This window comes from Saccopteryx leptura, chromosome 8, assembly GCF_036850995.1.
Source record: "Saccopteryx leptura isolate mSacLep1 chromosome 8, mSacLep1_pri_phased_curated, whole genome shotgun sequence".
Lineage (NCBI taxonomy): Eukaryota > Metazoa > Chordata > Mammalia > Chiroptera > Emballonuridae > Saccopteryx > Saccopteryx leptura.
This window is the reverse complement of record NC_089510.1, coordinates 56,250,993-56,276,389: the sequence shown is the minus strand read 5'-3', so window position 1 is coordinate 56,276,389 and position 25,397 is coordinate 56,250,993. Positions and strand designations below refer to the sequence as shown.

General features: G+C 45.3%; 1 protein-coding gene across 1 annotated transcript; it reads left to right on the top strand.

The window, feature by feature from the left end:
- The first annotated feature begins 4,909 nt into the window (after nt 1–4,909).
- TM4SF19 (transmembrane 4 L six family member 19) lies at nt 4,910–18,227 on the top strand. The gene is made up of 7 exons (XM_066347535.1): nt 4,910–4,969; nt 9,885–9,992; nt 12,187–12,319; nt 13,159–13,360; nt 14,105–14,182; nt 17,615–17,784; nt 17,998–18,227. The coding sequence occupies exons 4-7, from the start codon at nt 13,178–13,180 to the stop codon at nt 18,179–18,181; spliced, it is 615 nt and encodes a 204-aa protein (XP_066203632.1). The 5' UTR covers nt 4,910–4,969; nt 9,885–9,992; nt 12,187–12,319; nt 13,159–13,177; the 3' UTR covers nt 18,182–18,227.
- Nucleotides 18,228–25,397: the final 7,170 nt, after the last annotated feature.

The following is a 25,397-nucleotide window of genomic DNA, read 5'->3' as shown; positions in this document are numbered from 1 at the left end:
AAAAATCCTTTTTGCCAAGCTGAGATTCAAGAACAGAAGGCATGGACTAACCCACTCTAGGCAATTTCCATCTGACTTAACTCTCAAATTTGTGAGGTGGGCACCATTTTATTATATAAAGGAGGAACTAAGGCTCAGATTGTTACTGAGGCCCAGTGTAACTACCCAAGTTCACATAGCTAATAGGTATTTGTAGCAGGAATTGATACCCCTGTCTCTCAGGTGCCAAAGCACCATAGTAACTACCTTCCAGAAGAAATACCTTAAGGTACCTGAAACCAGGGTTGGAGAAAAAAATATCTCAACCATCAATGTGCAGGACTGCATGGAGTCAGATGTTATAGGATCATCACTCCAACCCTATACTGAGCAAGTCAGATTCCTCTGGGCTATAATCTTTGCATAATGAAGCTGACCTAACATTTATTTTGTTTGCTTTAGGTTTGTTGGAAGGATCTAATGAGATAGGTTGTAAATGTGTTCTATATGGTGAATAAATGTTTCTTTGTATTATAAAGCTTTGTGAGTACTCAGCCTATTATCTTCTTTCTAAATAAAATTCTCTGGGAAGAAATAAGAATTCATTTAAACTCTAAATGGTTCCCTTTTACAATGAAAATGAAAACTGGATACTATTTAATGAACTTTTCAATCGTTTACCAGCTTTTGCTTAAGGCATACATACATAGAATTTCACATAGAAAGCAGCTCATATGCAGTTTTTTTTGTATTTTTCTGAAGTTGGAAACGGGGAGGCAGTCAGACAGACTCCCACATGCGTCCGACCGGGATCCACCCGGCATGCCCACAAGGGGGCGATGCTCTATTTGGGGCATTGCTCTGTTGCAACCAGAGCCATTCTAGCGCCTGAGGCAGAGGCCACAGAGTCATCCTCAGCACCTGGGCCAACTTTGCTCCAGTGGAGCCTTGGCTGCGGGAGGGGAAGAGAGAGACAGAGAGGAAGGAGAGGGGGAGGAGTGGAGAAGCAATTGGGTGCTTCTCCTGTGTGCCCTGGCCGGGAATCGAACCTGAGACTCCTACACGCCAGGCTGATGCTCTACCACTGAGCCAACCATCCAGGGAGCTCATATGCAGGTTTTTTTTGTTTTTGTTTTTTAATTTTTATTTCTATTTTTTATTATTATTTTTTTTACTTTTATTTATTCATTTTAGAGAGGACAGAGAGAGACAGAGAGGAGAGAGAGACAGGGGGGAGGAGCTGGAAGCATCAACTCCCATATGTGCCTTGACCAGGCATGCCCAGGGTTTCGAATCGGCGACCTCAGCATTTCCAGGTCGACGCTTTATCCACTGTGCCACTACAGGTCCATATGCAGTTTTAAAGAATGTAATGGCCAATTATAATTATTCTATCTCTCATATATGCATCAAGGTTTTTCTCAGTATTTTTTTTCATAATTAGAAGTAAAATCTCTGTGCACAGAGACCTTGTGTGTTACTTAATGCAGTGCATGAATTAATTCATTAAACCAGGCAGAAAAAGACAACCAATAAAAACTGGGCAAATGACTTGAGTAGGCAGTTTTCAAAAAAGAATCTACAAATGGCCAATAAGTATAGGAAGAGACGCTTACTCACCTTGAAAATGCAAATTAAAATCACAATGAAATACTACTAAACATCCATACAGAATGCCTATAATTTAAAAGTTGGTGAGAGCCCTGGCCAGTTGGCTCAGTGGTAGAGCGTCGGCCTGGCGTGCAGGAGTCCCGGGTTCGATTCCCAGCCAGGGCACACAGGAGAAGCGCCCATCTGCTTCTCCACCCCTCCCCCTCTCCTTCCTCTCTGTCTCTCTCTACCCCTCCCGCAGCCAGGGCTCCATTGGAGCAAAGTTGGCCCGGGTGTTGGGGGTGGCTTTATGGCCTCTGCTAGAATGGCTCTGGTTGCACAGAGCAATGCCCCAGATGGGCAGAGTATCACCCCCTGGTGGGCATGCCGGGTGGATTCTGGTTGGGCACATGCGAGAGTCTGTCTGACTGCCTCCCTGTTTACAACTTCAGAAAAAAAAAAAAAAAAAAAAAAAAGTTGTTGAGAGTCTGACCAGGCAGTGGCGCAGTGGATAGAGCATCGGACTGGGATGCCGAGGACCCAGGTTCGAGACCCCAAAGTCGCCAGCTTGAGCACAGGCTCATCTGGCTTGAGCAAAAAGCTCACCAGTTTGGATCCAAGATCGCTGGCTTGAGCAAGGGGTTACTTGGTCTGCTGAAGGCCCGCGGTCAAGGCACATATGAGAAAGCAATCAATGAACAACTAAGGTGTCGCAAAGAAAAACTGATGATTGATGCTTCTCATCTCTCTCCATTTCTGTCTGTCCATATCTATCACTCTCTCTGACTCTGTCCTTGTAAAAAAAATATGTTGGTGAGAATATAAAGCAACTGGAACTATCATACACTACTCATGGGAGTGTAATGGCTAGGACAGCTTTGGGCAACTGGCAATATCATTTGCCAAAGTTAAATATTCATATTCACTTACCCTATGACTCAACAATTCCACTCCCTAGATATAGTTCCTGGAAAAATTAGTGCATACGTAGGTCCTCCAAAAGACATTATAAGAGCCCTGGCCGGTTGGCTCAGCGGTAGAGCGTCGGCCTAGCGTGCGGAGGACCCAGGTTCGATTCCCGGCCAGGGCACACAGGAGAAGTGCCCATTTGCTTCTCCACCCCTCCGCCGCGCCTTCCTCTCTGTCTCTCTCTTCCTCTCCCGCAGCCAAGGCTCCATTGGAGCAAAGATGGCCCGGGCGCTGAGGATGGCTCTGTGGCCTCTGCCTCAGGCGCTAGAGTGGCTCTGGTTCCAACAGAGAGACGCCCCAAATGGGCAGAGCATCGCCCCCTGGTGGGCATGCCGGGTGGATCCTGGTCGGGCGCATGCAGGAGTCTGTCTGACTGCCTCCCCGTTTCCAACTTCAGAAAAATACAAAAAAACAAAAACAAAACAAAACACACTACAGGGGGTTCTTGGGTTATGACACAGTTCCAATCCTACGACAATAAAGTAACCTGAATTTTGTTGTACGTTGAAACACACCCCGTCTAAGTTAATTACCTATCCTAGCACAGTTGTAAAATCATAATCTAGAACATAAAAACACAAGCCCTAGAAAAAGGAAAAGGACATAAATATACTGTACTGGACACTGTACTGTAGTAACGGAAAGAATGACAAAAAAATCTGTAAAAAAAGTATGACACCTGAGCAGGTGGTGGCGCAGTGGATAAAGCGTCGGACTGGGATGCGAAAGGACCCCAGTTCGAGACCCCGAGGTCACCAGCTTGAGCACGGGCTCATCTGACTTGAGCAAAAAAAGAAAGATAAAAAAAAGCTCACCAGCTTGGACCCAAGGTCTCTGGCTCGAGCAAGGGATTACTCGGTCTGCTGAAGCCCTACGGTCAAGGCACATATGAGAAAGCAATTGATGAACAACTAAGGTGTCACAACAAAAAACTGATGATTGATGCTTCTCATCTCTCTCCATTCCTGTCTGTCTGTCTATATCTATCCCTCTCTCTGACTCTCTCTCTGTCTCTGTAAAAAAAAAAAAAAAAAAAAAGTATGACACTAACGGAGTAACCCAAAACATGTCTCAAGTCTCAATTTTTTAAAGTTTTTATGAGAGTGAGCATCGTAACCTCAGAACGTCATATGTCAAGACTGTTGTAACCCAAGGACCCCCCCCTGTATATGATTCCATTTATATGAAATTCAAGAACAGCCAAAATGTTAATTGATGATAAAAGCCAAAATGGAATCAACACTGGGAATGGAGAATGATGGGAGGGAACACAATAGAACCTGTTGGGAATTTCGAGATGTCCTATATCTTAATCTGTATGGTAGTTGTTCCGGGTGCACATAAAAAAATATCAAGTTTTATAATTAAGCCTGACCAGATAGAGGCACAATGGACAGAGAGTTGGCCTGGGACTCAGAGGACCAAGGTTCGAAACCCCAAGGCCATAGGCTTGAGTGTGGAATCATAGACATGACCCTATGGTCTCTGGCTTGAGCCAAAAGGTCACTGGCTTGAAACCCAAGGTCGCTGGCTCGAGCAAGGAGTCACTGGCTCAGCTGGGGCTCCCCCAGTCAAGGCATATAGGAGAAAGCAATCAATGAACAACCAAGATGTCCCAACAAAGAATTGATGCTTCTTATCTCTCTCCCTTTCTGTCTGTCCCTCTCTCTGTCTCTCTTGTTAAAAAAAGGGTTTTTTTTTTTTGTTCATTTTTAAGTTACTTTTTAAACTCTAAAAAAAGGGAGGTCACAGATCTCCCATGCAGAGACCACCACAAAATGTTCAGCAGTCTGGTAAGACTGAACTACAAAATGATGGTGGCCTGGGGCTTGAACCTAAAAATGTTCGAAGGCACCATGTAAAGTAAAGGGACCGTGCAAGACATATAGTGAGTTAAAGCAAAGAGGATGGATGATAAAGAAAAAGAAATGGTGGTCCTTCTGCTCGGGCTGTTCTTCCAAAGAACCCAAATTCTGCAACGAGTGAGACAAATTCTGGCAGCTGGTGTGTGAAACGGTGGTGCTGCTTGGGAAAGAAGGAAAGATAAGATTTTTCTCAGGGTGCATCCTCTGACTCATTCAGACATTTTAGCTCACGAGGCCATGCCTCCTGGTTCCTTCCTTAGGGTCACATGAAAATGAGCAGAGTGTGGGTCATCAAGAGAGGGCTCTCCAGGCAAAGGCAAGCTCCTTCAATGGAAGCCTGTGGGTGGTAGCGTGGGGGCGCGGACACACACACTCACTCAGCTGGGTGACCACTGCATATATATAGAGCCTCCCTGCCCGTCTTCAAGGGTCCTGACAGAGGATCCTCTGGATTGAGCCTTGCAGGAGTTCCAGCTGGAGCTTGCAGGAGCTGCAGGCCCTCTGTGAAGACGGAGCCCTTCTCCAGCTTCTTTCTCTCCCATCCTGATTCTTGTCATCAGAGGCAGGTAAGCAGATGAAAGGGCACAGTGCGGAAATGGCCCGGAAACAGTATGGCTGAGCTCTTCAGAGCACAAACTCCCACTAAGATGAGCCCTGGCTCTACCACCGTGCAGTTGGGTGACTTAGGCAATTCATTTAACTTCTCTTTGCCTCAGTCTGTCTACCGCAGGCCTTTACTTGTGCTTCCCTTACTTTCCCCTTCCCAGCTTTGCCAGTCTTTGCCTTGTTGTCAGCTGAGTTACAGCTTGGACAGCACTTCTCCGGGAGGTTTGACTTCATGTCTGCAGGACAGAATTAGCTGTTCCTCCACGTGCCTCCATCACACTGTAAGTGGGACACCTCTGCTCGGCCCTTGTCGGTGACCCCACTAGGCTTTAAGTTCCTCAAGAGAAGAGACTGTATCTGATTCACCACTGTACCCCTAACCCCTGGCATAGTGCCTGGCAGAAAGTGGTCACTTAAATATTTGACGGTTGGCCTGACCTGTGGCGGCGCAGTGGATAAAGTGTGGACCTGGAACACTAAGGTCGCCGGTTCGAAACCCTGGCCTTGCCTGGTCAAGGCACATACGGGAAGCAACTACTGCGTGTTGATTCTTCCCACTTCTCTTCCCCCGCCCCCTGCCTCTCTCTAAAAATCAATAAATAAAATCTAAAAAAAAAAAAAAAAAAGACTGTTCATGAAGGAATGAAAGAAAAGCGTGGCTAGATGATGAATGAAATCAATAGACATGGAGAGAATTTGCAGTCCCCTCCTCTGTATATGACTTAGCGGATCACTTATCCTGCTGCCCAGACATCTAGCCCATGATTTCTTCACCCAGCCAGGATCTCAGGTCGGAACACGGCCTTCCCTAAAGCCTGATTTTGAACTTTTGCCTTATGGTCCTGCTTGTCTTTGTACATACTAAATTAGCCAAACTCTTTGCTAATGTCCTGGTTCACTTTTTGGGAAGCATTTCTCAAAATGTTGTGATTCCTGGGAAATAAAATCAGAAAGAGGAAGTAAAATTCAAACTAAGCCCCAGCCTCCCGGAGGAGCAGCACTGCAAGCGCCTTTGGTGTAAGGTCAGCCGGGCTCCTTTGCATTCCATTCACCCAAAGGCCAGCTTTAACTTCTCCATTTAACCATGTTTGCTCGTTTTCCTTCTAAAACTTTCCTGATAGGAAGATTTTCCATAGAAGAGGTTGTCAGGAGGCGGTATTTTGGTGTTCTGTGTCTAGATGGGCCTTTCTCATGGGCGGAATGATTTGAAGGTGGTCGAAGGCATTCCTGAGCAAAAGCTTGTGCATGCATGTGGTCCAGAGAGTATGCTTGAAAGTCCAGCTGCACACCAGTCCTCACTTGAGCCCCTGATGAAACGTCAGTCATCTGGGTGGGGAGTGGGTTAAAGTTGTTATTTGCTAACACTCCCAATTGGTTAACTCACTCCAACATAGAGAGAGAGAGATACACACAACGGGAGTCCTGTACTCAGTGACAGCACAGTCTGGAGAGGGAGGCAGTCCAGACACACACTGGAGTCCCAAACTATCTGTGGGGAGGACTGTTATGGATGGGTGCCCCGCCTCCTGACAGCAGGCAGGCTCCTCACCCGGAGGCCCTGGGGGGGGAAGCAGTGGTACTGGGGGGCCAAAGTCAGGGAAAGAGGCCTCCTGTGCTGGGCCAGTTTGGGGAGAGGGCAGGAGACAGGACACACTGTCCCTCCTGATTCCTGATCCGCACCCTTTCCTTCAGACCCTTGTGTCCCTGGGGTAAGGGCCAGTGTCACTTCATATCCCACCCAGAGCTCTCCCAGCATGTATGTACCCCTCTCCACTGAGATCTGAACTTTCTTTCATCAGGGACAAGTATTTAATTCACTGTGAGAAACAAGACATAGAGAGTCAATACTGTGGAGAGGGCACATGGTAAAGGCAACTCATCACACTAAAATTCAAATGCCACTGAGGCAGGAAGTTCCCTGCTAGGGGGAGTGCAGGAGTTGAGCACAGAGATGAAGGGAAGTAAAAGTTACCAAAGTTACCAAGGGCTGTGGGGGCTGCGGAATGAGGGAGAAGTGTGGGGGCGTCCCCCAACCAAATGCCCTACTCAGTGCTGGGTCTGGCACCAGTCTCCCCACCACAAATGTCAACCTGGACAAATAGAAAATGCTGGGCTAATCGTTTTTTTAAATGAGTTCATAAGTTATAAAACTGTTTTCAAAAGGTCTGATAAAGACTGGCCTGTGGTGGCACAGTGGATAGAGTCCCAACCTGGAACACTGAGGTTGCTGGTTCAAAACCCTGGGCTTGCCCTGTCAGGGCACATACAACAAGCAACCAATGAACAGCTAGAGTGAAGCAACTACTTGTCATCCCCACCCCAGTAAAATCAATAAATCTTTTTAAAAAAGAAAAGATCTGATAAAAGAAAAATTTAAGATAGTCATTCCTAGAAAGGAATCCAGGAAGGATTAGAGAGGGAACACTTGGGGCTTCATAGTACTAGTGGTAATGACCTGTCTGTAAACTGGTTGTATTCACATGGGTGCTCTTTATCCCACACAACTTATAAGTACAAATATATTATGGACATTATGTTTACTTCTTTAAACACTGAGATATTTCATTATATATGTATGCGTAGGTATATGTGTAAGAGAGAGAGAGACTGATTCATACATTTATTTAAAATTATGTGCAAAGCAATCTGTAAGAAAGGAGTGTCGAGAGCTTTAAGGTGGATAGACATGTAATTGAATTGCAAAGTGTCAACAGGCTACTTCTTGAGGATATCATGGTATTGACTTCAGGTCTGTACTGATGTGCATTTACTCTAATATTATTGTACTAGTGTGCATTTACCCTAGTATTACCAGTCCTATGCTATTTTATATTTTTTTAAAAGTTCACATATCAATGAAAATATAAAAGATTATAAAGACTACAAGTAAAAATGTGGGGAAGATATTTTACAACCTATGTAGACATGACGTTTTAATTTTTAATCAATTTTATTGATATATAATTAAAATATTATAAAATTTAGCCCTGGCCGGTTGGCTCAATGGTAGAGCATTGGCCTGGTGTGCGGGGGTCCCGGGTTCGATTCCTGGCCAGGGCACACAGGAGAAGCACCCATCTGCTTCTCCACCCCTCCCCCTCTCCTTCCTCTCTGTCTCTCTCTTCCCCTCCCGCAGCCAAGGTTCCATTGGAACAAAGTTTGCCCAGGCGCTGAGGATGGCTCTATGGCCTCTGCCTCAGGCACTAGAATGGCCCTGGTTGCAACAGAGCTACGCCCCAGAGGGGCAGAGCATCGCCCCCTGGTGGGCATGCCGGGTGGATTCTGGTCGGGCGCATGCGGGAGTCTGTCTGCCTCCTCGTTTCCAACTTCAGAAAAAATACAAAATATATATATATATTATAAAATTTTTCAGAGTAGTTTGATTAATTTTGTCAATATATGTAGCTGTGTATTTACCACAACAATCTAGATTTAGAATATTTCAATCACCTCAGAAAGTTTACTTATGTCCGTTATATTAATCCTCTCTTCCGTTTTCAGCCCCTGATGCTTTTGTTACTAGTTTAACTTTTTCTAGAATTTCATAGAAACAGAATCATACAGTGCATAGTCTTTGTTTCTGGCTTATTTCACATAGCATAATACTTTTGAAATTTATTCATGTTATTGCATATGTCAGTAGTTTTTAAATTTTATTTGATTGATTGATTGATTTGATAGATCAATCTGTTGTTCTACTTAGTTGTGCTTTCATTGGTTGCTTCTTGTATGTGCCCTGATGGGGAATCAAACCCATAACTTTGGCGTATGAGGACTACACTCTAACCAACTGAGCTCTTCAGCCAGGGCAGTAGTTGTCTGTTTTTTTTTTTAATTTTTAATTTTTATTTTATTTATTCATTTTAGAGAGGAGAGAGAGAGAGAGGAGAGAGAGAGAGACAGGGAGGAGGAGCTGGAAGCATCAACTCCCATATGTGCCCTGACCAGGCAAGCCCAGGGTTTTGAACCGGTGACCTCAGCATTTCTAGGTCGACGCTTTATCCACTGCGCCACCACAGGCCAGGCAGTAGTTGTCTGTTTTTATTGCCCAGTAGTTGAAATCAATTATATAGATATATCACAATTTATCTATTCACACTGATGAACATTTTAGTTATTTCTCTCTCTCTCTCTGGTATTTCTCATTTTTAATTGATTTTTTTAATAATAAAATATATATAAACTAAATTTTGTTATTTTAACCATTTTAAAGCATTACAGTTTGGTGGCATTAATAATTTAGTGGCATTAATTACATTTACAATGCTATGTAACTATCACTACTATCTATTTCTGAAACTTTTTTGTTACCCTAAACAGAAACTCAGTAACCTTTAAAGAATAACGCCCTATTGCAAACTACCCACATTACCTGGTAATCTCTAATCTCTGCATTTCTATGAGTTTGCCTATTCTGGAAATTTCATATATTTATACATATGTGGAATCCTATATATTTGTCCTTTTTTTTCATTTTTCTTTTTTTTATTAATTTTTAGAAAGGAGAGAGAGAGAGAGAGAGAGAAAGAGAAGGGAGAGGGAGGAGCAGGAAGCATCAACTCCCATATGTGCCTTGACCAGGCAAGCCCAGGGTTTTGAACCGGCGACCTCAGCGTTCCAGGTCGACGCTTTATCCACTGCACCACCACAGGTCAGGTTATATTTGTCCTTTAGTATCTGATTTATTTCATTTAGCATATTTTTTAAAATTTTATCTATGTTGTAGCATGTAACAGAACTTCATTCTCTTTTATGGCTCAATAATATTTTAATTTTAAATATATATATAGATATATGTAGATATAGACACACATTTTGCTTATTCATTTGTCTGTTGGTGGGCACTTAGGATATTTTCATATTTCTAATTTTCAGTTATTATGAATAAAGCTGCTATGGACATTCAAGTACTAGTCTCTGTGTGGACAGGTGTTTTAATTTCTCTTGGATAAATATGTAGAAGTGGACTTACTTGATCATCTGGTAAGTGAATGTTTAACTTTATAAGAAACTGTCAAGTTTATTTCCCAAGTCATTATACCATCTGCAGTTTCCACAGCTCTTTCTGAGAGTTCCAGTCGCTCCACACCCTCACCAACATTTAGTATAGTTCAACTTTTTAACTAGAACAATTCCAGTGGGTGTATAGTAGGATCTTATTTTGGTTTTAATTTCATTTCCCTTTGTTAATGATGTTGGGTGTCTTTCTATGTTCTTAGTTTTCATTCACATATATTTTTGTGTAAGCTGAAGTATCTGTTCAAATTTTTTTCCCCACTTTTCTTTTTCCTTCTTTATCCAAGTGAGAGGAGGGGAAATAGACCCCTGCATGTGTCTTGAACAGGATCCACCCGGCAACCCCACGTCTGGGGCTGATGCTCTGCCCATCTAGGGTCATGCTCGCAACGGAGCTATTTTTAGCACACAAGGCAGAGGCTCCACAAAGCCACTCTCAACACCCAGGCCGATGTTCTCAAACCAATGGAGCCATGGCTGCGGGAGGAGAAGAGAGAGAAGGAGGAGCAGGAGGGGTGGAGAAGTGGATGGTCGCTTCCTCTGTATGCCCTGAATGGGAATCAAAGCTGGGACATCCACACACCAGGCCAATGCTCTACCATTGAGCCAACTGGCCAGGGCCTTTTCTTCACTTTTAAATTGTTGTTTATATTATTATAGGATTTTAAGAGTTTGTTACATATTCTAGATACATGTCCTTTGTCAGATGTATATGTATTCACATTCACATGCATATCCACAAAATATATACATATATTGTATTTTCTCCCAGCCTGTAGTTTGCTTCTTCATTTCCTTAAGAGTGTCTTTTGAAGAGTTTAATTTGTCATCTTTTATAGGTTGTACTTTTTGTGTTTTATCTAATAAATCGTGAACTCAAAATCCCAATGATTTTCTCTTCTGTTTTCTTCTCAACATTTTATTAAGTTTAGATCTACGGTTTATTTCAAGTTAATTATTGAATATGGCAGTAATAGTCAATGTATATATCTTTGTTTTGCATATGGATTGTTTCAGTACCATTTGTTAAAGAGACTATCCTTTTCCCACTGAAATACCATCTTTAAAAAAATTTGATCATATGTATGTAGATATATTCTGAACTCTCCAGTCTGTTCCAGTGGTCTGCATATCTTTATATGCATTACTTCACCATCTTGATTACCATAGCTTTATAATGTCTTGAAATTACATAGTGTAAGCCCTCCAACTCTGTTTTCCTTTTATGAAATAGTTTTGGCTAATCTAGGTCTTTGTATTTACATATAAATTTAGACCCAGCTTGTCAATTTCTACTAAAAAGAATCCTGCTAGGATTTTGACTGAGATTACACTCATATGCATCAATTTAGAGAGAATTGACATGTTAATGATATTTAGTCTTTTGACCCATGAATATGGTATGTCTCTCCATTTATTTAGGTCTTCTTTACTTTTTCTAAGCAGTGTCTTATAATTTTTAGTGTATAGGTTTTGCATGTATTTTGCTAAATTTATCCATAAGTATTTTCTAATTTTATGCTATTGTAAATGGTATTTTAAAATTTTTCACAATATACCATTGCTTGTATATAGAAATACCATAGATTTTTGCATATTAATGTTTTATTCTGTGACCTTGATAAACTCACCCATCAGTAACTTTTTGGTAGATCCCTTAGAATTTTCTATAGATAATCATGTTACCTGTGAATAATAACAATTCTTCTTCCTTTCAAAAAATTATTGATTGGCCTGACCTGTGGTGGCGCAGTGGATAAAACGTCGACCTGGAAATGCTGAGGTCGCCGGTTCGAAACCCTGGGCTTGCCTGGTCAAGGCACATATGGGAGTTGATGCTTCCAGCTCCTCCCCCCTTCTCTCTCTCTCTGTCTCTCTCTCTTCCTCTCTCTGTCTTCTCTAAAAATGAATAAATAAATAAAAAAATAAAAAAAAATATTGATTGATTGACTTGAGAGAGAGAGAAAGAAACACAAATTTGTTGTTCCACTTGTTTATGCATTCATTAGTTGATTTTGCATGTGCCCTGATGGAGGTCTGAACCCACATTTTGGGACCATGCTCTAACCAGCTGTGCTACCCAGCTTCCTTTCTTATCTGTATGACTCTGCTGCTTTTCATTTTAATTTTTTGAAAAACATTTTATTTCTTGATTTTACAGAAAGAAGAGAGACTAGGGAGTTCAAGAAGTATCAACTCATAGTTGCTTCACTTCAGTTGTTCATTGATCGCTTGTCGTATGTGCTTTGACTGGGCAAGCCCAGGTTTTCGAACCAGCAGCCTCAGCATTCCAGGTCAGCATTTTATCCACTGTACCACCACAGGCCAGGCTCATTTTCTTATTGTAATGAAAAGGACCTCCGGTACAATGTTGAATTAAAGTGGAGACAGTAAACATCTTTAAAATGACATCTTTTAAAGAGAGGATGGTACCTTTTTTTTTTCTTTTTTAAAGATTTTATTTATTGATTTTAGAGAGAGAGGGAGGGAGAGAAAGAGAGAGCAAGATCACAGTTGCTTCACTTTAGTTGTTCATTGATTGCTTCTTGTATGTGCTTTGACTAGGTAAGCCCATGGTTTCAAACTGCAACCTCAGCATTCTAGGTCATCACGTTATCCACTGTGCCACTACAGGCCAGGCAGAGAGGACGGTACCTTTAAATTTTTGTTTCTTTGTACCAAATAGAAGTGATCACTGGCTATAATAGGGGTACAAACAAAATATGAGTCAGAGAGAGGGATAGACAGGGACAGACAGACAGGAACGGAGAGAGATGAGAAGCATCAATCATCAGTTTTTTGTTGCGCGTTGCGACACCTTAGTTGTTCACTGATTGCTTTCTCATATGTGCCTTGACCGTGGGCCTTCAGGAGACTAAGTAACTCCTTGCTCGAGCCAGAGACCTTGAGTCCAAGCTGGTGAGCTTTTGCTCAAACCAGATGAGCCTGTGCTCAAGCTGGTGACCTCGGGGTCTCAAACCTGGATCCTCTGCATCCCAGTCCGACGCTCTATCCACTGCGCCACCGCCTGGTCAGGCCCTTGGCTCTTTTTGATCGGATCCTGGGAGGTGGCAGTATCTGTAGTCTGTTTCCCCCACCCCGTGCTCCCATGACTCTTCTTCCATTGTTTCAGGACACTGTCCTCTCCCTGTATGATGGCTTGCCCAAGGACCTGCTCCCGCATCCTGGGGCTGAGCCTTGGGACTACAGCCCTGTTTGCTGCTGGGGCCAACATGGCACTCCTCTTTCCTAACTGGGATGTGACCTACCTGTCGAGGGGCCTCATTGGCAAGCATGCCATGCTGGGCTCTGGGCTTTGGGGAGGAGGCCTCATGGTAAGTGTCCTAGGTTCCTTTGGTGTGAACTCTCAAAGTGCCCCTTAGGGGTGGAGCCGGGAGGTGATGGGGGGGTAGTGTTTTGATTCCTTCCAAAAAAGTTTGATCTAACAAGCTGGTCTTGAGTCTTCAGCAACTCCAAGGGATAGAGAAGGCTGTAGGAAGACGTGTCAAGGGTTGCTGAATTTTGGACTAGGCATACTGGGTGTGAACATTGCCATCAACAGTGTCAGATGGGGCTAGTCATCTCAAACTGGATCCTGACAGTCAAAGCCAAGCCCTCAGGGAAAGACAGGATTATCAAGTCCCTGTGAGGTATCAAGCCACTGTATTTATTTTTCTTTTTTTTTTTTTTCTGTGACAGAGACAGAGAGAGTCAGAGAGAGAGACAGACAGACAGGAAGGGAGAGAGAGAGATGAGAAGCATCAATTCTTCATTGCGGCTCCTTAGTTGTTCATTGATTACTTTCTCCTATGTGCCTTGATGGGGGGGGGTGGCACTACAGCAGAGTGAGTGACCCCCTGCTCAAGCCAGCGACTTTGTGTTCAAGCTGGTGAGCCTTGCTCAAACCAGATGAACCCGCGCTCAAGCGGGTTCACCTCGGGGTGTTGAACCTGGGTCCTCCACATCCCAGTCCGACACTCTATCCACTGCACCACCGCCTGGTCAGGCCCAAGCCACAGGTGACAGCTAGAAATGTAACTTACCCAGTCTCTTCTTAACACCCTTCTCTCCTCTCCCAGGTACTCATTGCAGCTACACTCATCTCCTTGATGGGCTGGAGGTATGGTTGCTTCAGTAAGAGCGGGCCCTGCAGAACGGTAAGCACCAGATTCCACTCCAATACCTACAATGTTCCCACATTCTGTTCTTCAGAGGTGGAGTGGTACAAGGACAACTTTGGTCTTGAGGTTTGAAGTCAGGTCCTGATCATGCCCCTTAATCACCCTAAGTGATAGAATCAATCGGAGTCTGAAAGCCCAGTGGAACAGGCTTTAATGAAAGGAAACCTGCCGGGCTGTCTCGTAAGGGAGAGCAGCCCCTGGTTCTCTAACAGGTAGGGTTAAATAGGGGACTTGAGGGTGGGGGCTGGTAGTCATTAAGGAAAAATGTCTCTTTCAGCAATTTATGTAAGATTAACCATAAAGAAGCTAGGGGACCTTCCATACCTGGGTTAGTCACCCGGATGCCTGGGGGAAGGTGATCTGGAACATCTAGTTTGTCCATGGTCCCCACCTGCAACTCCATCACAAAGCTCTTGGGCAAGTTGTTTAACTTTTCTGAGTCTTAGGTCCTTGCATGAAAAATGGGAGTTAAACCTGACCTGTGGTGGCACAGTGGATAAAGCGTCAACCTGGAAACGCTGAGGTTGTCGGTTCAAAACCCTGGGCTTGCCTGGTCAAGGCACATATGAGAGTTGATACTTCCTGCTCCTCCCCCCTTCTCTCTTTCTCTCTCTCTCTTTCTCTTCCCTCTCTATAATGAATAAATAAAATCTTAAAAAAAAAAAAAAGACCCTGGCCGGTTGGCTCAGTGGTAGAGCGTTGGCCTGGCGTGCAGGAGTCCCGGGTTCCATTCCCAGCCAGGTCACACAGGAGAAGCGCTCATCTGCTTCTCCACTCCCTCCCCCTCTCCTTCCTCTCTGTCTCTCTCTTCCCCTTCCGCAGCCAAGGCTCCATTGGAGCAAAGTTGGCCCGGGCACTGAGGATGGCTCCGTGGCCTCTGCCTCAGGCGCTAGAGTGGCTCTGGTTGCAACAGAACGATGTCCCGGATGGGCAGAGCATCGTCCCCTGGTGGGCGTGCCGGGTGGATCCCGGTCGGGCGCATGCAGGAGTCTGTCTGACTGCCTTCCCGTTTCCAGCTTCAGAAAAATACAAAAAAAAGGGGGGAGTTAACAGGATTAAGTCAACAACCCTGTTATTTAATGAACCATACATGTCAGAATGAACCATAAATGTCTATACAAATGTGAGCGTTGTTATTATTTTTTAGCCTACTAAACAATATGGACTTGAGTTATGTACCTTGTAATCATGTATTTTTGATAGAAAATTTCCTAGCTATTTTACTTAATTTTTCTGAGAGCTGCAAGACTCTCCAGAGATCATCAAATGACTAGATTCTAGTCTAGACTCTTCATTTTACAGATAATGAAACTGAGGCCCAGAATAAATTTGTACTTTATTAATTATAGCAGCATCTATATTTATTTGAAAACTGTTTTATTGCCCGCTAAATTGCTTATTCAGTCTCAGCTCCATGAATTTGTGGCCTCCTCACAGTAACTCCACAGCCTGCTTGGATAGGTGCAGCGCATATAGTGGGAACCCCACTGATTCAGAATTATATGTTGGCCCTGGCCGGTTGGCTCAGCGGTAGAGCGTCGGCCTGGCGTGCGGGGGACCTGGATTCGATTCCCGGCCAGGGCACATAGGAGAAGCGCCCATTTGCTTCTCCACCCCCCTCCCTCCTTCCTCTCTGTCTCTCTCTTCCCCTCCCGCAGCCAAGGCTCCATTGGAGCAAAGATGGCCCGGGCGCTGGGGATGGCTCCTTGGCCTCTGCCCCAGGCGCTAGAGTGGCTCTGGTCGCGGCAGAGCGACGCCCCGGAGGGGCAGAGCATAGCCCCCTGGTGGGCAGAGCGTCGTCCCCTGGTGGGCATGCCGTGTCGATCCCGGTCGGGCGCATGCGGGAGTCTGTCTGTCTCTCCCCGTTTCCAGCTTCAGAAAAAAAAAAAAGAATTATATGTTAAAGAATTAAACATAAACACCCACACATGTCATTCACTCTGTTCTTGGTCACATCTTGAGTTCCCCTAAGAGAGGGTTCCCAGACTTGAGAGTGCATCAGAATCCCTGCGGGGTATGTTCAAGCACAGACTGCTGGGCCCCACCCCCAGAGTTTCTGATTCAGTAGGTCTGGGGTGGAGTGGGAAATTCTGCACTGCTACCAGGGTTCCAGGTGATTGTGATGTTGCTGTACAGGGAGCACATTTTGAGAATCACTGTTCTATGCTTATGTCAGACTAATTCACCTTGAATCTTTTAACTTAGAGTAAAATCTTACCGCGCCTTTCTCTGTGCCCTCCCAGGCTGCAAATCAGGTTGACACCAGTGGGGAAATGACTCTGTATAAAAACTAGTTATATATTTTATTGAAAATTTTTAAATGTATATTCTCTGGAAGAGAGAAGGACAATCTAGTATTCTGGGGAAGAAGCCAATTTGGAAGCAAGCTAGGATCCTTCCAAGGAAATAAAGTCATCCATACCGTTTGGGAGAGAAGAGCGGTGCACAGACTAGGAAAGTACAGCGGCCCGGCTGGTGTCGTTTCAGGGTTGACTGTAACTTGTGTCTTTGTTTTTATTCTTCTTTGTAGAGGCCCTGAATAGGAACATAGAACAGGGACAGAGTTCAATGCCCCGAGGAAAAAGGCACAGTGGCATCACTGACAGAAAACACTGAATGCAGCACAGTAGGGATAGATTTGGCAATTCTGATTAATCAATAGGGGGGGATATTTGAGCACTTCCCTTGCCCTTTTGTCTGCTCTAAGAAGTTCCTCTGCCTGACTTCCTCATTCCAGTCCCTGCTTCCATTTGTGTGTATCAATAAATACCCGTAGGGACTGGACTGGGGGTTGGGGCTGTTCTCATGAAACCCGTATAGGGGGTTGCGAGGCAGTCTCCCCAGACCCCTCCGTGCACTCCCTGTGGTCTCGCGGTAGACATTGTCTCTGCGACACTTCTCTGTCTCTGTCTCCCTCCTTCCTTTCTTTCGAATCCTCCCTCCCTCCTTTCTCCCTTCCTTCCCTTCATGCTTGATTTGAAAAAGACAGGAATCGGGAATAGGAGCTTGGCACTTTTGAAAATACAACTTTTCTTTAAGAGAGTCAGAAGTAGGCATGTGATAATCTGACCCTTTAATTTAGAGGCTGAATGACTGTAGTCTGAACTTAAAAGTTTTTGAAGCCAAGCCTTTGAGAAGCTCTGAAGAGCTTGCTGAGCCAGAGAAATGCAGGTTCAAGGGCCAGTGTTCCCCGTCAGTTCTTTCTCTCACCCCTCCTAGCTCTACCCAGTGACCCCTCATCAGCCACCCCATCTTGGTCAAGCTTTAAAGGAGATGCCATAGGTAGGATTAACCCCATGTGATATTATAGGGGGAATCCTGGAGCACCAGAGAAGTGTCCAGGTGGCCCCACATGTCACCTAATCATGACCCCATCTCAGTCTCACTGTTTCTTCTTTCCTTCTGCAGATGCTCACTGCCCTGTTGTCAAGTGGCCTGGCTTTGCTTGGAGCCTTGATTTGCTTTATCACTTCTGGAGTAGCCCTGAAAGATGGTCCTTTTTGCATGTTTGATGTCTCATCCTTCAACCAGACGCAAGCTTGGAAATATGGTTACCCATTCAAAGACCTACATAACAGGTAAATGGGTGGAGACTTGCATGGATTTGCAGCCTTTTAGTGACTCATTCTAGCATCTCACTCCTCTGACACAAAAAATTGCAAATGCAGCAACAATAGTCACCCTCAAGAGTCTAGGCCTGTGACCTGACCTGGGCAGCTGTCTATTGAGGTTGCATATTTGCCTTTTTTAGCTTATTCCTCACCCCCTGGTATCTTTATTTTTGGGGACAGGAATTATTTATATGACCATTCACTCTGGAACTCTGTCTGCCTGGAGCCTTTCAAAGCTGTCATCTGGCACGTGTCCTTCTTCTCCACCCTTTTGTGCATCAGCCTCCTCCAAATTCTCCTGGTGGTCATTCATTTCTTCAACACCTTCCTGGGCCTTTTCTGCAGCCTCTGTGAGAAGTCGTAGGAGATGCCCTTTCACGAATGGGGTTTTCATCAGAAGCTACCTTGAATCCTTTCTGCAACTAGGATTTACGGGTTTGAGTCATAAACAAACTTCCCTTTCAGGTATTTCTGTAATAATAATAATAATAATTCCTTGCATGTGTGTTGAATGATATAATGCATATTAAATCACATTGTAAACTGCAAGGTGACGTATTATTAGTAGAAGGTAAAATTGTCATTATTATTGTGTAGAAATTTACAGTCCATAACATGTCCTCCAGCCATGATCTCATTTCAGCCTCTCAACAACCCCATGAAATTTCCACATATAACAGACAAAGAAGTGAAGGCTCCTAGAAGATAATGGACTTTCTACCCAAAAGCACTCAACTAGGTTCAGGTAAAGTCGGTACCTGAGCTCCTATCTTCTAAATTCAAACTCATCAGTTGTTATGGACTAAACTTTGTGCCCCCCAAATTCACAGGTTGAAGCCCTGTCCACTAATATGACTTTATTTAGAGATAGGACCTTTAGTTAAACTCCTTTAAGGAGCTAATTAAGCTTAAACAAAGTCATAAGGGAAGGATCCCAATCCAGTAGGACCGACATCCTTATAAGAAGAGGGTGAGATACAGATCTCTCTCAACACAAGCACAGAGGAAAAGGACATGTGAGGACATAGCCAAACATCTGCCATCTGCAAGCCAAGGAGAAAGGACTCTATAGACACCAGCCTTGTTGGCACTGTGATCTTGCATTCGCAGCCTCCAGAAAATAAATTTCTGTTGTTTAAGCCGCCCAGTCTGGTATTTTGTTACAGCACTATGAGCTGATTAGCCCACCAGTGTTGTTTTCATTAGTGTTCAGTGCAGTGTAATAAGTGGTAAAGACTGCTGTTCATGCTGCGGATCCAAAGATGGCTGAGACATGGTCCTTGATCTTGGATTCTTTCCTGTCCTTGAAGAGTTCATGGTCAGGCCAGGGAAACAAACACCTGCGGTAATCATTTAAATGTTACATGGTAAGTGTTACATACCAGCGAGATAGGCCGCAGCAGACACAAAGTAAATTTTATACGTTTTATTGCAGACCTGCACAGGGACTGCAGGCAACCCATGCAAGGGAGCACTGCAGCCCCCCCAAACCTGCACAGGGACTGCAGCCCCCCAAACCTGCACAGGGACTGCAGCCCCCCAAACCTGCACAGGGACTGCAGGCAACCCACGCCTCCGAAGAGACTGGGGCACTGCAGCCCCCCAAACCTGCGCAGCCAACAAACTGCGCAGGGACTGCAGCCCCCCAAACCTGCACAGGGACTGCAGCTCCGAGCTTCTAAAATGGCTCCTTTTTATAGGGTGGCTATCTAGGATGAGCAAGCATCATACAGAAGCTGATGTGGCTGTTAGTCATTGGCTAGGGAGGTCGTGCGCAGTTACGGGCGGGGGGTATTGCTCAGTGGAGAATTTCAAACATAAACTTCTGATAAGGGTCTCTGACTCAATGCAGGATGTTGCTGAACTCTTTGTTCTCAGTGTCACAGGGACCTTGTACACTCTTGGCAGCCCCAGCATGTCAGTACTCCCTGAATCTAACAGTAAGGGCCATGTGAGAGCTCAACACAGGGTGCAATGAGAGCTCAGAGGAACAGTGAACCTCCCAGGAGAGGATCTGTGAGAGATTGAGGAAGGCCTCAGTTGTGTCTGAGCCGATTCTTGAAATAGCCCAGGAAAGAGGGGTGACTTTCCCAGCACAGGAAACAGCACACTCAGAAGCATGGAGGGGAGACACGGGCTGGAGTGTGTGGAGAACTGGGATGCTACAGCTGCTTCTAATGTGGAATGTGGAAAGCAAGGACCTCTATTTCTCCCATTTTAGGACCTTTGGTCGGGGTGGTGCTGGATGGTGAGTAGAATCAGGAGTGGGATGAAGGCAGTCCTGGTGGGAAGTTTGATGGGCAGGGAAGAGAGAAAAGCCGGCAGAAGCAGGGAAGAACTAGGAAGACAGGTACTATCAGGAGGAGAGGTAGCGGGCAGGTCCAAGAAATGAGAGAGAACCCAGGCTCTGGGGCCACAAAGTGGGCGAAGCAGAAGGGAATGTGGAGGCCCAGGTTCTGCTGTATTCCTCCACAGCCCCTTGGACCCCAGCTCCATCCCGTCACTATCCCAGGTCAGGGAGGACCTGCTGATGCACCAGAGGCTTCCAGAATAGTGATTCCCCTGTTCTCAGGGCTTCTCGGTAGGACTGAAGAGCATGGTTCTGTCTTCTGACAGCCAAACTAGCAGAGCTTGTAGAAGACAGGTCACTCCAAACACTTTTCTCCCTCTCCGCTCCGAAACTGCTGGCTCAACAGACCTGCCCAGAGCGGGGAAGGCAGACAGCACTATCAGGAGCAGAAAGAGGCACAACCTCTTGAGTAGGCAGGGTGTTCTGAGGTCCAGACACCGTATCATATATCCATATATAGTGTCTAACCCTGTGTCTGTCTCACATTTCCCTGTTGGTTGATTTAGTTTCAAGGTCATGGCTAGGAAGTGCCTGATTCATAGGAGCTTTTCCTTCAGGTAAAAAGTATTGAGTCCTCTATATAATTAATGGAGAATTAAAAGGTAATTTATGTCAGCTCTGGTCAGATAGCTAGGTTGGTTAGAGCATTGTCCTGAAGCACAGAGGTTGCTGGTTCAATCCCTGGTCAGGGCACATATAGGTACAGATTAATGTTTCTGTCTCTCTCTCTTCCTTCCTTTCTCTCTAAAATCAATATATGACAATTTTTAAAAAAGGTAATTTATGTCTCATTTTGGACATGTTAGGCAGACATACACATATACATGTATACTCACACACATGCCAGGTTCACAATCCCCATCCTGGCTCAGTTTCACTTTGATGGCTCAGCAGGACACTGAGGTGAGAAAGGTCAGTCTTTGGCATCAAGATAATTCACAGTGAAGAGCTGTCTTGCCTGAGCCTCCTCCATGTATTTTATTTTATTTTATTTTATTTTATTTTATTTTATTTTATTTTTTTGCATTTTTCTGAAGCTGGAAACAGGGAGAGACAGTCAGACTCCCGCATGCGCCTGACCAGGATCCACCCGGCACGCCCACCAGGGGGCGATGCTCTGCCCATCCTGGGCGTCGCCATGTTGTGACCAGAGCCACTCTAGCGCCTGAGGCAGAGGCCACAGAGCCATCCCCAGCGCCCGGGCCATCTTTGCTCCAATGGAGCCCTGGCTGCGGGAGGGGAAGAGAGAGACAGAGAGGAAGGAGAGGGGGAGGGGTGGAGAAGCAGATGGGCGCTTCTCCTGTGTGCCCTGGCTGGGAATCGAACCCGGGTCCTCCGCACGCTAGGCCGACGCTCTACCGCTGAGCCAACCGGCCAGGGCTCTCCTCCATGTATTTTAAAAAGGCAAGTCTCCAACCTCTGCCTCAGCTAGAGCCAATTATTCTCTCCTTCAGATTTTGCACATTTAGGGTGAATCTTCCCGCAGTTGGCTGCTGACACTCATAGATCTCAAAGTGCACAAGGTCAGAAACAGAATTCTGGGAGTAAAGCTGACAGCTCCTTCTCCAGTCCCACCAGGTGAGGGGTTCAATGTCCCTGAATCTAGGGATGAGCTAGAACGGCTCACTTACCTTCTCTCTTCACAGTTCAGATTACTGTGAATGGTGAGGGCTATGAGGGGAGGGAGGAGGGCCTTGGAGAGTCAATAGGGAGCGGAAGAGAAGAGAGGGAGTTCTACATTCATTCTTCCATGGGCCCCACAGCCCTCCACACATGGCTGTTGGCTGCCCTCTGTGAGATCCCAGAGGGCACCTAGTCCTCTTTCTTCTATCTACATCCCAGGGGCATTGCATACTCAGAATGGACTTTCACCTTGGTTTTTTTCTCCCCAAACAAAATCTACATTTGGTTCTAGGCATGGCTTCCAATTGTGTTTTGGTCAGAGAGGCTGATGCTAATCTGTTTATCAGGACAGTGTTAAATAAACATTTTGTTAAGGAGAAAATGTTTCTTTACTTTTTTTTTTTTTTTTTTTTGGTATTTTTCTGAAGTTGGAAATGGGGAGGCAGTTAGACAGACTCCCACATGCGCCCGACCAGGATCCACCCGGCATGCCCACCAGGGGCGATGCTCTCTGCCCATCTGGGGCGTTGCTCCGTTGCAACCAGAGCCATTCTAGCGCCTGAGGCAAAGGCCACAGAGCCATCCTCAGCGCCCGGGTCAACTTTGCTCCAATGGGGCCTTGGCTGCAGGAGGGGAAGAGAGAGACAGAGAGGAAGGAGAGGGGGAGGGGTGGAGAAGCAGATGGGCGCTTCTCCTGTGTGCCCTGGCCGGGAATCGAACCCGGGACTCCTGCACGCCAGGCCGATGCTCTACCACTGAGCCAACCAGCCAGGGCCTTCTTCTTTACTTTTTATATGCCTTTTTAAATAACATCCTGAAATGAAGAAGATTTTGCTTTGTTTGTAATCCTGCCCAGAGAAAAGTGTACTTCTTCATCTTTCTGTTCTAGCAAGTAGCCCTCCATTTAGTACTACTTAGTTCAGCCCTTTGCTCCCCAGCCAAATCTGTTCACTCTTTAGGGCAAGGCCTGGGTTTCATTCATTTTTATTTTTCTGGGGCCTACCACAGATGCCATAAAAATGTTTATTGGCCTGACCTGTGGTGGTACAGTGGATACAGCATCGACCTGGAATGCTGTGATCGCTGGTTTGAAACCCTGAGCTTGCCCAGGCAAGGCTCATACAACAAGAAAAACAATGAACAACTAAACTGAAGAAAACTATGAGTTGATACTTCTTGCTCCCTCCCTCCTCTCTGTAAAATCAATAAAGAAAATGAAACAATCTAAAAACATGTTTATTGAATTATGTACCAGATGTCTTCTGTGTATTTATTTATCTTCTGTGTTTTTAGTTGAACTGTAGCTAGGGTGAAAGAAACATAGTTGAAGAACTTATTAAAGGTGAGAGGAAGTCTGCATCATAAGGGTATAATTTCTTAAGGCTGTTGAAACAGCCAGGCAAAGATACACTATCTGCCCCTAGAAGACACTGGACTTCTGTGCCAGGCAGGGACCAGGCTTGTCTGTGAATGGATGACCTCATCAGAGATGGGGCTGATGCTGCTGAACCAAGGAACAGCAAAGAGGGTGTGACTGGGGCAGCACTGAGCTGGTGTTAGGTGCACACTGGCCCTGTGGCCCTTGCACAGACTCCACTATGCTGGCCAGTGCCAGGATGAAGGTTCAGCAGCTCAGCCAGATCATGATGGGGTCTTACCTGCAAAAAGAGAAGTGTGACTTCTGGGAGGACAGCCATAGGGAGCTGTCAGAAGATTTCAAGCAGATCAGTGACAAAGGAAAGCTATTCTGGCGCAGTGCGAAGGGTGGACTGGGAAGGTGAGGTGAGTTTATTAGAGTCCAGAAGACCAATGTAGGCAATACTATCAAGAAAACACTTTGTAAAACAAAACCTGGAATAATACAATTAGTTGGTTTCTAGTGAAACTTGTAAAGGCATGTGTTTACAGAAACTACTTCACCTGACCTGTGGTGGCACAGTGGATAAAGTGTTGACTTGGAATGCTGAGGTTGCTGGTTCAAAACCCTGGGCTTGCCAGGTCAAGACACATATGGAAATTGATGCTTCCTGCTCCTCCCCCCTTCTCTCTCTCTCTCTCTCTCTCTCTCAAACTGAATAAAAAAAAAAGAAAAAAAAGAAACTAACCCTTTAAACTTTCTAGTAGCAAATTTTGTAATTTTTTTTTTCACAGAGACAGAGAGAGGGATAGATAGGGACAGACAGACAGGAACAAAGAGAGATGAGAAGCATCAATCATCAGTTTTTCGTTGCAACACCTTAGTTGTTCATTGATTGCTTTCTCATATGTGCCTTGAATGTGGGCCTTCAGCAGACTGAGTGACCCCTTGCTTGAGCCAGTGACCTTGGGTCCACGCTGGTGAGCTTTTGCTCGAACCAGATGAGCCCACGCTCAAACTGGCGACCTCAGGGTCTCGAACCTGGGTCTTTCTACATCCCAGTCCGACTCTCTATCCACTGTGCCACCGCCTGGTCAGGCAAGTTTTGTAATTTTTGATCCAACCAATAAGTTAAATGTTACCAGAGGAAGCCTAGATGGATATTGGGGGAATTTCTTTTCTTAGTATTTGAAGCTGACAGAGGCCAGGATACTAGAGCTTTGTAAAACAGGACCAGCGATTTGTTAGTAGGGAATGCACGCAAGTGTGCTCCTTCTGACTTTTGCAGTGGAGCAGAGCAAGGCATTGAAAATATTTTCTGTAAAGGGCCAGATAACATTTTAGACTTTGAAAGCCATAATGCCTCTATTGCAACTGCTTGATTCTGCCAATAGAGAGCAAAAGCAGCCAGACAATATGTGACCACAGTTATGTTACAGTAAATCTATTTCTGGATACTGACATTTTAATTTCCTGTAATTTTCACCTGTCATGAAATAGCATTCTTCTTTCGATTTTTCCCCCCAATCATTTAAAAATATAAAACTTGCTCACAAGTCATACAGAATAGGATGAGGCTGGATTTGGCCCACACGCCATAATTTGAAGACTTTAACTCAAGTCAGGGGCCTGCCACTCACTAGCTGTGTATCCTTGGACCTCTATGGGCTTCAGGTTCTGTGTCAACTTTTTATTTATTTATTTTTATTAAAGGAGAGGCAGGGAGGCCAAGAGACAGACTCCCGCATCCATCTGGAGACACTGCTCCATTGCTCAGCAATCCAGCTATTTCAGCGCCTGAGGCCAGGCCATGGAGCCATCCTCAGTGCCCAGGGCGAACTGGCTCGACCCATTCCAGCCATGGTTGTGGGAGGAGAGAGAGAGAGAGAGAGAGAGAGAGAGAGAGAGAGAAGGGGAAGGGGTGGAGAAGCATATGGTCACTTCTCCTGTGTGCCCTGACCAGAATCAAACCGGGACTTCCACATGTGGGCGATGCTCTACCGCTGAGCCAGCTGGCCAGGGCTTGTGTCAATTCTTAATAAAGTAGCAAGGCTAATAAGGGCTAATGCGTACTAAAGTATTTTGTAAACGGGGCAGAAGTACTTCAACTTGAGCAAAATCTCGCCGCTCCTGCTCAGCCAGCTCCCGCATAGACAGCGGCGCGCGCAGGCGCGGAGAAGAGCCGCACAGAAGGGCGAGCCGCTGGGCGGAGAGCTCAGAACTACGTCACGTCAGGGCCAATGGCGGCTC